Source organism: Saccopteryx bilineata, chromosome 1 (assembly GCF_036850765.1).
Source record: "Saccopteryx bilineata isolate mSacBil1 chromosome 1, mSacBil1_pri_phased_curated, whole genome shotgun sequence".
NCBI classification, from domain to species: domain Eukaryota; kingdom Metazoa; phylum Chordata; class Mammalia; order Chiroptera; family Emballonuridae; genus Saccopteryx; species Saccopteryx bilineata.
Genome location: NC_089490.1, coordinates 241,435,102 through 241,448,799, shown reverse-complemented (window position 1 = coordinate 241,448,799; position 13,698 = coordinate 241,435,102). Strand labels below are relative to the sequence as shown.

The following is a 13,698-nucleotide window of genomic DNA, read 5'->3' as shown; positions in this document are numbered from 1 at the left end:
TTTTAGTACAAAGGGACAAACTGTAGTCGAGTTTCATTCTTTTGCATGTGGCTTTCCAGTTTTCCCAGCACCATTTGTTGAAGAGGCTTTCTTTTCTCCATTGTGTGTTGTTGGCCCCTTTATCAAAAATTATTTGACCATATATATGTGGTTTTATTTCTGAACTTTCTAGTCTGTTCCATTGGTCTGAGTGTCTATTTTTCTGCCAATACCATGCTGTTTTGATTGTCGTGGCTCTATAATATAATTTGAAGTCAGGTATTGTAATGCCCCCAGCTTCGTTCTTTTTCTTTAGGATTGCTTTGGCTATTTGGGGCTTTTTATAGTCCCATGTAAATCTGATGATTTTTTGTTCCATTTCCTTAAAAAATGTCACTGGAATTTTGATGGAAATTGCATTAAATTTGTATATTGCTTTGGGTAATATGGCCATTTTGATTATATTTATTTTTCCTATCCAAGAACAAGGAATATTCTTTCATCTCATTGTATCTTTTTCGATTTCCCTTAACAATGCTTTGTAGTTTTTATTATATAGGTCTTTTACATTCTTTGTTATGTTTATTCTTAGTTTTTGGGTTTTTTTTTTTTTTTTTTTTTGCAATCGTGCAGGGGATTATTTTTTTTAGTTCATTCTCAAATGTTTCATTGTTGGCTTATAGAAAGGCTATGGACTTTTGTATGTTAATTTTGTATCCTGCGACCTTACTATATTGGCTAATTGTTTCTAGTAGTCTTTTTGTGGATTCTTTGGGGTTTTCGATGTATGGGATCATATCATCTGCAAAAAGTGATACCTTTACTTCTTCTTTTCTGATATGGATGCTTTTTATTTCTTTGTCTTGTCTGAATGCTCTGGCTAGAACCTCTAGTACCACATTAAATAAGAGTGGAGAGAGTGGACAACCTTGTCTTGTTCCTGATTTAAGGGGGAAAGCCTTCAGTTTTGTGCCATTTAATATGATGTTAGCTGATGGTTTATCATATATGGCCTTTACCATGTTGAGATATTTTCCTTCTATACCCATTTTGTTGAGAGTCTTAAATATAAAATTGTGTTGTATTTTATCAAATGCATTTTCTGCATCTATTGATAAAATCATGTGGTTTTTGTTCTTTGTTTTATTGATATGGTGTATTACATTAACCATTTTACATATGTTGAACCCTCCTTGAGATTCTGAGATGAATCCCATTTGATCATGATGTATTATTTTTTTAATATGTTGTTGTATTCCATTTAGTAGTCTTTTGTTTAGTATTTTAGCATCTGTATTCATTAAAGATATTGGTCTGTAGTTTTCTTTTTTTGTGCTGTCCTTGCCTGGTTTCGGTATGAGGGTTATGTTGGCCTCATAAAATGTGTTTGGAAGTATTGCTTCTTCTTCAATTTTTTGGAAGACTTTGAGTAGAATAGGAACCAAGTCTTCTTTGAATGTTTGATAGAATTCACTAGTATAACCGTCTGGGCCTGGACTTTTATTTTTGGGGAGATTTTTAAGAGTTTTTTCTATTTCTTCCCTACTAATTGGTCTGTTTAGGCTTTCTTCTTCTTGACTCAGTCTAGGAAGGTTGTATTGTTCTAGGAATTTATCCATTTCTTCTAGATTGTTGAATTTAGTGGCATATAGTTTTTCATAGTATTCTACAATAATTCTTTGTATATCTATAATATCCGTGGTGATTTCTCCTCTTTCATTTTGGAGTTTGTTTATATGAGTCCTTTCTCTTTTTTCCTTGGTAAGTCTTGCCAAGGGTTTGTCAATTTTGTTGATCTTTTCAAAGAACCAGCTCCTTGTTCTATTAATTTTTTTCTATAGCTTTTCTGTTCTCTATTTCATTATTTCTGCTCTGATTTTTATTATCTCCTTTCTTTGGCTGATTTTGGATTGTCTTTGTTCTTCTTTTTCCAGTTCCTTAAGGTGTGAAGTTAAGTGGTTCACTTGGGCTCTCTCTTGTTTCTTCATATAGGCCTGAAGTGATAAGAACTTCCCTCTTATCACTGCTTTTGCTGCATCTCAGAGATTCTGATATGTCGTATTGTCATTTTCAATTGTCTGTATATTTCTTTTGATTTCTGCGCTTATTTCTTCTTTGACCCATTCATTTTTTAAAAGTATGTTGTTTAGTTTCCACATTTTTGTGGGGTTTTTTTCCTCTTTTTTGCAGTTGAATTCTAGTTTCAAGGCTTTATGATCAGAAAATATGCTTGGTACAACTTCGATTTTTCTGAATTTGCTGATGTTATTTTTGTGGCCCAACATATGGTCAATTCTAGAGAATGATCCATGTACACTGGAGAAAAATGTATAGTGTGTCACTTTGGGATGAAATGTCCTGTAGATGTCTATCATATCCAGGTGCTCTAGTGTTTTGTTTAAGGCCAATATATCTTTATTGATTCTCTCTTTGGATGACAGATCTAGAGCCGTCAGTGGTGTATTGAGGTCTCCAAATATGATTGTATTTTTGTCAGTTTTTGTTTTAAGGTCAATAAGTAGCTGTCTTATATATTTTGGTGATCCTTGGTTTGGTGCATATATATTAAGAATTGTTATGTCTTCTTGATTCAGTGTCCCCTTAATCATTATGAAATGACCATTTTTGTCTCTGAGTACTTTTTCTGTCTTGTAGTCAGCATTATCAGATATGAGTATGGCTACGCCTGCTTTTTTTGGATGTTATTTGCTTGGAGTATTGTTTTCCAGCCTTTCACTTTGAATTTGTTTTTATCCTTGTTGCTTAGATGAGTTTCTTGTAGGCAGCATACAGTTGGACTTTCTTTTTTAATCCATTCTGCTACTCTGTGCCTTTTTATTGGTGAGTTTAATCCATTTACATTTAGTGTAATTATTGACACTTGTGGGTTCCCTATTGCCATTTTATACATTGCTTTCTGTTAGTTTTGTGTCTTGTTTGATTCTTCTCTTTTGTTTTTCTATCCTTAGTTTTTGTTTGGCTGTATTCCATACTTCTTTCCTCTGTTGCTATCTTTTTTTTTTTTTTTTTTTTTTTTTTTTTTTCTTTTTTCTTAGTTTTATTCTGAAGCTAGAAACAGGGAGAGACAGTCAGACAGACTCCCGCATGCGCCCGACCGGGATCCACCCGGCACGCCCACCAGGGGCGACGCTCTGCCCACCAGGGGGCGATGCTCTGCCCCTCTGGGGGGTCGCTCTGCCGCGACCAGAGCCACTCTAGCGCCTGGGGCAGAGGCCAAGGAGCCATCCCCAGCGCCCGGGCCATCCTTGCTCCAATGGAGCCCTGGCTGCGGGAGGGGAAGAGAGAGACAGAGAGGAAGGAGGGGGTGGGGGGTGGAGAAGCAGATGGGCGCTTCTCCTATGTGCCCTGGCCGGGAATCGAACCCGGGTCCCCCGCACGCCAGGCCGACGCTCTACCGCTGAGCCAACCGGCCAGGGCCTATCTTTTTTAAATCATGTGCTTCTGTGGTGGTTTTTTCAAGGGTGGTTACCATTAAGTAATGAAAAGGGTTCCTACCCTGTTCGTTGTAGTACTGTTTTTATCTTTTTTTTTTTTTTTTTTTTTTTTTTATTTTTCTGAAGCTGGAAACGGGGGGGAGACAGACAGACAGACTCCCGCATGCGCCCGACCAGGATCCACCCGGCACCACCAGGGGCGACGCTCTGCCCACCAGGGGGCGATGCTCTGCCCCTCCGGGGCGTCCAGAGCCACTCTAGCGCCTGGGACAGAGGCCAAGGAGCCATCTCCAGCGCCTGGGCCATCTTTGCTCCAATGGAGCCTTGGCTGCGGGAGGGGAAGAGAGAGACAGAGAGGAAGGAGGGGGTGGGGCTGGAGAAGCAAATGGGCACTTCTCCTATGTGCCCTGACCGGGAATCAAACCCGGGTCCCCCGCACGCCAGGCCGACGCTCTACCGCTGAGCCAACCAGCCAGGGCTGTTTTTATCTTTTTAAAGAAAACCTGCACATAATCTAATGGTACAGCTTGCCACACACTCATCCAAGGTGGGAACTTGGGCAGGAAACGGGATAGGATAGGTGGAAAGTGAGGAGGTGGCCTGGCCCTTCCCAGCTGCTCAACCAACAAGAGATCCCTTTAAGAGTGCCCTCCCCTCTTTTTCCGCCTCCCTGTCTGATGGCATTTTAAAATCTGTTCTTCAGGCCAGAGCACCAGTCAACTTCTACCCATGTGTTCTTTCTCTGAGACCTCACCTGAAAGAAGCTTCCTACAGGCTCAGAATGAAGTCTAGAGTTGACTTCTGGCTCCATCACCTACAAGCTTTGTGATTTCAGGCAAAGAAATGAAAACTCAGTCTCCTCATCTGTCAAATGGGGAGAAATGCTCCCTCTCGGATGGCTGTGAGGATTCAGGAAAGTGGTGCATGTTAGCTCCTGCCAACCATGTGACCAGCACTCTCTCTCTCTCTCTCTCACCCTCTTCTTTTGAGCCATGCCTCATTTTATTCAGCATGAGAGTAGGGAAGAGAAAATGTACAACATTCCTATCATTCCCCTCTTCTCTGCAACCACCACTACATGGCATGTGAGACCTTGGGAGCTCAGGACGGCCCTCCTACAGTCTGTCCTTGCCATTCCCAGCTGTCGTCCAGGCCAATAATAAACTGCTGTGGCCAAACACCCGAAGCCCAGGCTTAGCCGGGGACACCCTCTCACTCTTTGCACTCTCACAACCTCTTCATTCCTTGGACACCAAAGCCCAAGAAAGAAAAGACACTGAGGAGCCACCTGAAAAGGGGAGGCATCCAGAGGAAAAGGGCAGTAGGACCCAGTGCCCATAACCTCCACCATTATTATGACTTGCCCTTGGCCTTCCCCAGAAGCAGAGCAGCTATGGCACAGAGGGGCCAGATACACAGGCTGGTGGGCTGTTTTCCCTAAACTCCTTCCTGGAATCTAACTTGAGATCCTCAAGCTGTAGCAATAGTTCCTATGACCTTACTTTTGTCTCTGTAAAGATGAGAATCTCCATCTTATTCATTTTTTTAAATTTATTGATTGATTTTAGAGAGCAAAATGAAGAGGGGGAGAGAGAGACATTGATTTGTTATTGTTTATTTATGCATTCATTAGTTTCTTTTTTATTTTTTAGTTGACTTTTTTAGAGAGAGGAGGGAGAGAGTAGAAGGAGAGAGATGAGAAGCAACAACTCATACTTGTGTCACTTTAGTTGTTCATTGATTGCTTCTCACACATGCCTTACCTGCGGAGCTCAAGCTGAACCAGTGACCCCTTGATCAAGTCAGCAACCTTGGGCTCCAACTAGCAACGTTAGAATCATGTCAATTATCCCACGCTCAAGCCAGCAACCCTGAGCTCAATCGGGCAAGCCCTCACTCAAGCTGGAAACCTTGGAGTTTCAAACCTGGGACCTCAGGATCTTCGGACGACACTCTGTTACGTTATCACTGGTCAGGCTCATTGGTTGCTTCTTTATGTGCCCTGACCACAAAGTTGAACCCACAACTTTGGCATATCAGGACAACAGTCTAATTGAGCTACCCGGCCAGGGTTTTGCCCTATTCGGTTTTAAGGTCAGCTCTCAATTTGCTGGTGTGATTTATCATGGCTAAGTACAGGGCCACCTCCCAGTGCATGATGACCTGAGGCTCCTTTACTCAGCCCTGCCCCACTAAAAGGCTAACTTGGAGTCTGAGGGGCACCAGGGAAGGACTTGAAGATAGACATCTGGGACCCCTAAGTCAGACTACAGAAGGACTGTCACCCCCAAGGTGTTCCTACCATTACCACCAGACTCCAAGGAGACTGGTGCCTTGACCCACACGATGAGTCTATTTCAGGGTCTCTGAGCAGGAATGGTATGAAATTGAATGAAAAATAGACAAAGAACTAAAGACATATTTAATATGTGTTTCAGGATGATTTTCACAGCCTCAACCAGCAGTAACTCCTGCCCTGGTAGAGCTGCAAAACATGGCCATCCCCAGAAAACATCCTTCTTTATTTACTGGATGAGGAGGGCCATTAGCAAATCAATCACATTTCCAAGGCAACAAAAACCCACCAGGTGCAAAAAACCCCCACCAATACTTAACATGCACAACCTTAGTAACTTCCTTCTAGTCCTTCCAGGGGAACATGGGAAGCGGGACAAGTACTAAAGTATAGCCCCTTGCAACTCAATCAGGCAGGTGAGATGGGGGTTGGGCAGACTGTCAGCTTACAGTCAGCTCCCAACATCTTTATCTCCCAGAATCCAAACTGCAAAATACCCTGTTTATTTTTCGGTTCCCAACAGACTGGGTACAGAGGAAGCACGCTAGGTCTTTAACTCTGCCTTGCTGTGTGGCTTAGACAAGGTGACCTCTCACCCTGAGTCCTCAGTGTCCCACTGCACAGTGGAGAAGTTGGACTACATGACCTACTGACCAGGGGCAACCACCACCAACCACTGATGACCCTTCCCAGAAACAATGACATCGAGAAAGGGCCAGAGCTTCCATCAGGCCTCAGTATCACCCTTCACTCTGCTCTCCTAACCACAATCCTCCTAACACCAGCTCCCGCCTGTGGGCCCTGCTCCGCATCTGCAGGGGCAGCCAGGACCAAAGCCAGCCAGCAGCTGAGCATGATGTCCAGGCTGTGTCCAGAGAATCCCTGGAGTGACTCAGAAGTGTCTGCTCTTTGGATGCCTTCCAGAGCCCCCTCCACACCCCTGGAGAGCTCTCCCCGTGCGTCAGGCCCCAAATGCCTTCAGACAATCTCTTTCTAATCCTTTGACCCAATAGCAGGAGCCATTTTCTATTAAGAGACACTGATCTCAGTGGAAAAAAGTAATCATCTGAAAACCAAACAACGATGTAAAGTCACTTAATTTAGGTGTGATGCTTCCGTGGTTCTTTCTGGTTAAGAGAGATGTATGAAGCAATGGACATGCCTGATTTCTAACAGAAAATAAAACCATTCTAAATTATCAGTATTTATAAATGTCTTTATTCCAAATATTGGATAGTTGAGATGATGTGATTTGAAATAATGTGAAGGAAAGCAAAGGTAAGAGATTGTGTTGAAGAAAAGGAATGAGAAGGTCAAGGAAAGAGAAGCTCAGGCAGTGGAAGGACGGGAGGGAGCGTGAGCGACAAACAGGAGGAAACAAGGATGTCTCATTATGATAAGCACTCACTCAGTCTCTCAGCACGTTGCTCCCGCTCATCCCCAACCTTATAATGCTGGGTTTTAGGTTATTACCTGGGTTACAGGTTACCATTTACAAAGAGTCAACATGGTGGGTGCTTACCATTTAATCTTCATACACACATCAACCCAGTGTGTGGAAGTCCCAGGTTTGATTCCTGGTCAGGGCACACAGAAAAAGCTACCATCTGCTTCTTCCCCCTCACCACCACCCCCCTTCTCTCTCTTTCCCCCTGCAGCCATGGCTCTATTGATTCAAGCATGTTGGCCCTCGGTGCTGAGGATGGCTCAGGCTATAAAAATGGTTCAGCTGCAAGTGGCCCCAGATAGGCAGAGCATCAGCCCAAGGTGGGGGTTGCCGGGTGGATGCTGGTCTGGGAGCATGTAAGAGTCTAACTCCCCTCCTCTCACTTAAAAAAACAATAATAACAAAATAAGAGATGAAAATAGGAGGTGTTTTCTTAACATCATACACTCTATTAGGAAAATTTTGCGTGCATGCTACTGTATAATTCCTCCATTAGATAGTAGAGGAAGTTTACTCTCAGTGCCCCAAATGGACAAGCAGAAGTTGTCATCAATTGTAATTGTGCCCATCATCTCAGCACAAAAGCAGTCAGGCACCTGAAAGAGAGCAGCAATGACCCTTTAGCATTCATAGGACGGTGACTCTGGACACCCAACAAGGATGAGGACTTGTTCTCGATTCATAGGAAGGAGATGGGAGATGAGAGGGACCTCACCAAGAAAGGCAGTGTAGCTGACATCAGATTAGGATCTAACGTCATTGTAAAAATAAAAGGTCTTTGTTGTGAAGCCCTCTGACCCATGCTGGCTCTTGCTGTCTTGAACTCTTCACTCACCGCCTATTAATTAATCTACAGCCCTCACAGAGTGGGGCTGTCTTGGATCTTTGGCAAAACAGTGTATTCACAAACAGGGCCAAACCATGCGGAGGAGCCTGGCTAAGAAGTTTTGGGTTTATCTTAAGAGTGATGAGGGGTCATAAGGGATTTGGACAGGGCTGACGTCTTCAGGCCTGGATTTCAGGAGCATCTAAGAGAGGAGCAGAGGCATGGAAGCCACTGAGCAGACCTGCTCCCAGGGAGTCAGGGGGCCTCCTGCTCCCCATAGCCCCAGGCTTGTGACTCACCCTCCTCCAGTGACTCACCCTCCCCCACCCTCAGGAATTTGCTACCCAACCTGACTTTTCCTTCATGGAATTGCCACATTAGTTGCTGAAAGATCTCAGTTCTCAGGCCCAGCTGTAGGAAACATCTTGGGGAGAAAACTCTGAGGGGAGAGTAGATAGGGCACAGGGCACGGGGCTGCCAGGTTGTGGGAGGAACAAACAGCAGCCTTGTCAGGGGTCAGAGGTTACACAGCTCAGCCTAGACTGAGGGCTAGCCATGCAGAGCTACACAGGTTGCCTGAAAAGTCCAGTAACAGTGAACTAGAAAAGTCGAGGGTGTGGTGGGGGCTGCAGAAAGCCAACAAGAGGACATCTGGACATGTGGCTGAGTCACTGGGAGCCCCCAGGCCATCATTCTGCTGGCTCTCAGCAAGCAGTTGCCTCATGAAGACCTGGCCCAAGTTTTCAAAGCTCAGGGGCCCATGGTGCTCCTCCTGCCACTTCCAGGCCTGGCAGTTCTCTCCCTGGGAGCTCAGTTCCCATAAATGGAATGGTTTGGGGCACAGGGGAGTAGAATGAGACAGGTATAAAAGGAAGTGTGGAGCCTCGGGAAGAGGCTCTAGCCAGGCAGCTGGGCACCCGGAGCCCAAGAAGAGGCCACACCATTCCCCTCTCCGCTGTGGCCAGGAGGGTCTGAGGGTGGCTCAGACAGGTCTCTGGGCTGCCTGCGGTACTGGGCTGTGGGTATTCAGGTTGAGGAACACAGACAGCCCACAGAGCCACTGCACAGAGGGGTCTGTACCCGCTTGGGGGAGTGGCAGAGGGAGGGAGGAAGCAGAGCCTGGGAAGAGGAAGGGCAGGGGGCAGGGGGGGGGAGGGAGAAGCAGCTGGCCATTAACCCCTGATTGCAGGGGGAGCAGGAGGAAGGACAGGTGCACATGCAACGGTCAGACCCTGGCTTTCTCCTCAGGCCTGTGGTCCTGTTGATGCCTCTCAGTGACATGCATCCACTCTGAGTTCCCGGCGGGGGCGGTGAGGGGGTGGTGAGGGAATATCAGCAGGGAGGAACACTTTCCAGTACCTCCGTGATTCAGATGACTCAGATGTATTAACACTTGTTAAAATGAGGTTATAATTATTTGGATGTTTATTATACTATTCTCTACCTCTCTGTATATTTGAAATTTACAAAATTAACATCTTTCAAGGGCTCAGGTTCAAGGAAGGCTGGGTGGGAACCCAACAGTCGCTTGGATGAGAGCTGCCCATCGTTCTCCCTCCAAAACCAGGAGGGCAGAAGAGCTCATTCTGCAACAGGAGGTGTGAGGACCAGAGGAGAGGAAGAATTCCTGGTCTCCTGCCATTCTGCCTGGCTTGGGGGATGGGCTGAGGGCACCCAGACACTGCTGACCTGGGTGAGTTGCAAGTCAGGGACACTCCCACAAGAAAGCACAGAAGCGGTGACCAGAGCCTCTCAGCTCAAGGACCCACTCCAGGGCCTGCAGGGTTCCACCCTAAAAGGCAGGGTCTTCTGACACAGGCTGTCTCAAGCTGGTTCCTCCTCTCCATCAGAGCTTCCAGGAAGCCTGCCTGCCTTCCTTCCTTCCTTCCTTTCTTCCTTCCTTCCTTCTGTCCGTCCTTTCTTCCTTTCTTGCAGTGAGTCCCAATTCTTTCTTTTCAGCAGACTAGGACCACCCCAAAGGCAGAGGCACCTGAGCTGTCCTCTGTCATTTAGAATTCTAGCTTTGCTCACAACTCTGCCCCATGGTCAGGACAGCAGCAAGAGGGTCCCAGGTGAGATTCTGGCTGAGCCACCACCTGACTTCTCCTGCAAGTGCTGCGTACAAGCTGGTCTGCAGCAGCACCAGCTGGCCCGGTACCAAGAGCAGGCTGGGACCTGGCCCCAGAATCCATCAACCCTTCCTCTGCAGGCATGTCACAAACAGCTTTGCAAACGTGAGCAACGATGTGGTGACACCAGGGAGTGAACGATATAACGCTATGTGACACACTGAACACACTCAGTGACAGGCTGGCCAGGGCAGAAGGAAGACAGAGAGTTAGCCGCTGGTCCCCGGGCCAGGCCTTCCCGTTCAATAGCATTGGCGAGGCCCCCGCACCCGCCTCTGAGTAGAGAATCACCGGCCTTGGCTTAAAGTGGATGAGGGGACAGGGGCAGCTACTGGGCAGTATTTGAGGTGATGATGGAGGTGACTGGACAAAGGGCAGAACTGAGCTCTAGGAAAGGGAAGCCCTCCCTGGGCATGAAAACGGCTCACAACTCTGTGTTTCCACAGGAGGAACACACATGGACAGCAAGCCTGTCTTAGAAATGGAATGTCAGTGCTGAAAAGACTAAAGAGGCCAAATTTGGGGACACCAGTGTGACAGCAGCTTCACTCCACCCTGCCTCCTGCCTCCTCCCTCTTCACGCCCAAAAGGAAACCCAAACTGAAGACCCTCCGATCTGCGGGAGGACAGAACTTTGACTCCCAAAGGTGTGACCCACTCCCCAAAGGGTGACAGAATAGAAGTAGGAGGCATAGATGTCTCCTCACTCACAGTATGAGAGTCACGGGGACCCAGACTGGTTAGGCACAGGGGCCGAAGTGGTTCTTACAGGCTTGCCTCATGTCCAGCCAAGAAACCAGAGCCCACAGAATGAGAGGGGCTGGCCAAAAGTCACACAACAAGCTGATTCCCGTCTACTCTCAGCCCTGACAGCAATGAGCTGCTGGGGGACCCTGTCCTGTGGCTGGATGGGGAGGAGAGAAAGAATGGGACACAAGGGGATGGAGACCTGGGAGGACCTCCTGAGTGGGAGGAGCTGGGAAGGGGCAGGGCATGGCTACCAAGTGGTTACTAAGTGTCAGGCACCCTTTCCAGCCGTGGTCACATGTGATCCTCACAGCAGCACTGAAATATTCTATTTATCCACATTTCACAGATGAGATGACTGAGACTCAGGTTATCATCTCTGCAGTGTGGCTTGCCCAGCAGGTGACCGAGCATGACCTGGAAACCGGGACTGTCTGCTCCAAAGCACACCCCTAGGATCAGCCTGTCACCAGCGTGTCTCCTGCAGCTGCAGGGTCCAGACTCCCTGCTCCTTGGAGCACAGAAACCCTTACAGAAGGCAATGCATTCAGCTGGGGCTGAGGAGGCCAGTCTGACCTGGACCTGCCAGTTGGTTGCTCAGGGACCTGAGCCAGCCACCCAATTTCTACAGCTGTTAATCAGTAGCTCTCCCTTCCTGTCCCCAGGAGGGTCTCCTGAGACTGCAAGTGTGCAGGGCAGACTGCGGCTTTCGGTTCCCAGAGAGAAGGGGAATCCCAGAACTAAGCAGCAATCTCTCTCCCAAGACATCGTTTCCACCCAGCCTGCTGGGGACTGTGACTGCTAAGCGGGTTTTGCGTTGGCCCAGAAGCTGCTGAGGGGTGCTCTCACCTTTGGGGAGTGCTTCACCCTGGCCTCCTCTCAGTCGGGGTGGGAGCCTCAGCTCAGGGCCAAGAATAGTAGTGATCACTGAGGAGGAAGGCGCCCTGGCTCACTATGAGGTGAGATTCTGGGAGAAATAAGCTCCTGGGGAAGGTGAGCCTCCTATCCCAACACCTTTTGCTCTTTGGGAATAAAAATAATGTTCCTGGGATGAGCATCCCAGGATAAAGGGGAGGTAAGGAGTATCTAGTCTGCCTCTGGCCATGAGTCCTTGGGTGTCAGCCTCGGTTGCTCCTGCAGTCTGGGGCCACACAACTTGAGGACACTTGCATGTTTCACAGAAGCTTGCAGAGAGCTCGCAGTCGGGGGGAGGGGCAAGCTCACACTGTGCCTTAGGGGCTGAGATGGACTTGAGGGGGAGTCTCAGGACAGCTCCCCATACCACTCTGCCTCGTCCTCTGTTCAGATCTGTCACTTCCTTTGATGAGCTACAGTTTATAGTCTCCTTGGCCAGCAGGTCCCCTGTGCCGCCAAAGGCAACCAGTGGGCAGGTATGATGACCAGGAAAGCAAGTATCAATAAAAAGCAGGCAGTGCCAGGCCCTGCCCCAGGATGAGGAAGGGCAGGAGAACCGGCCCTGGCAGCCAAGGGGTCTGCTTCTTGAGCTCGGAGCTGAGTTACCAAGGAGTTTCCTACCCTGGGGAGGTCCCGCACACACCCCTGCTGGGGGAACCCACCCTGCCCCTCTGGGCCTCCCTTGCCAGGCACAGAAACTGAGGGGCAGGCAGCTGGCTGAAGCCGTGGTTCAGGCCCTTGACTTGGGTGGCTTCCGGGGCACCTTCTGAGGTCAGAATCTGTGCTTCCCTGTCATAAATGCCATTGAAGACGCCCTGGCTGAGGCAGCTATACCTCTCACCATGTGGTCTTGCTGCTCAGGAGCCTGCTCCCCTGCCCTGCTGAACCTCAGGCTCCTTCCCTGGGGCCGTGCAGAGGCCACAGCTCTGAGCTTGGCTATATGGGCATGCAGGTGGTGATGCAGTTGTGTGCGGTGAGGGCTGGGGTTCCCACCATGTCAGACACGGGGCAGCACGCACAGCCCCTGAAGGAAAGTGCTCAGTAGCCCAGCCCAGCTCCCTTCCCCATGTCTCCTTGTCAGAGGCCACCACCCAGGACCCGCAGGGTGACACCACTGCAGGAAGCAGTGACAGCACGAGCTACACCCTCTGCCTAGCCCAGCTCCAGATCTCCCTCAGGAACCCCGCAGTGTCTCCCTTCCCAACCGACCACGCTACCTCTCCCTCGCTGAGGCACACGGGCTTCCCCTGTGGCATCTGCTCAACCACCGGGAGGCTCACTGGGCCCCCCTCCCCATCTGGGTTCCTCTTTCCCAGGCTTAGGGGCTCTGAGCTTACAGAAGGGGAGACTAGCCTGGCCTCCGTCAGGCCCGGGGAGTCCCAAAGGGAGGCCAGCATCCTCAAACCCAGCTGCCGTGGGCTTCACCAAAGGGGGCTGACCGCTGTCCTGACATGAAGTCACTGTCATCTAGACCTGTCTCCTAAAGGCCAGCAGGAAGGTGAGGGGGGGGGGCCCGGGTGGGGGAGGGGTCTGCACAGGGCCACAGTACAGACCCCTGACCCACTCCCAGGCTAGAAAGGAGACACCATGTTATGCCACAAGCCCTCCCTGCGTCCCAGGGCCAGAGCCTCTGCAGGCACTCAGATGGCCTTCCAGACTCACCACTGTCCTCTGCTCCCAGGGAGCTCACGGCCCTTCCCGTCACTGCATCAGCCCCTGTCTCCCTCATCTCTCCTGGGACACTCAGCCCTCAGCCCAGAGGGGACAGAGGCTCCTGCATGACTGGCCTGCCACGGCAGGCAGTGGGAGAGATGCGCATGGATGACATGCCTTGTATTCGCAGAGTCCCAGTGCACCTGAGGGGATCCATCCATAGAGTCGCTGAGGTCTGAACTCTGTGACTT

At 48.9% G+C, this 13,698-nt stretch overlaps 1 protein-coding gene across 1 annotated transcript in view; it reads left to right on the top strand.

Moving 5' to 3' along the window:
• Positions 1-13,698, top strand: part of CHI3L1 (chitinase 3 like 1) — a 93,879-nt gene that overhangs the window by 76,938 nt on the left and 3,243 nt on the right. The window contains 4 exon segments of the mRNA XM_066252735.1: positions 11,706-11,767; positions 11,769-11,838; positions 12,186-12,287; positions 12,484-12,641. Coding sequence (XP_066108832.1) covers positions 11,706-11,767; positions 11,769-11,838; positions 12,186-12,287; positions 12,484-12,641 — 392 coding nt within the window.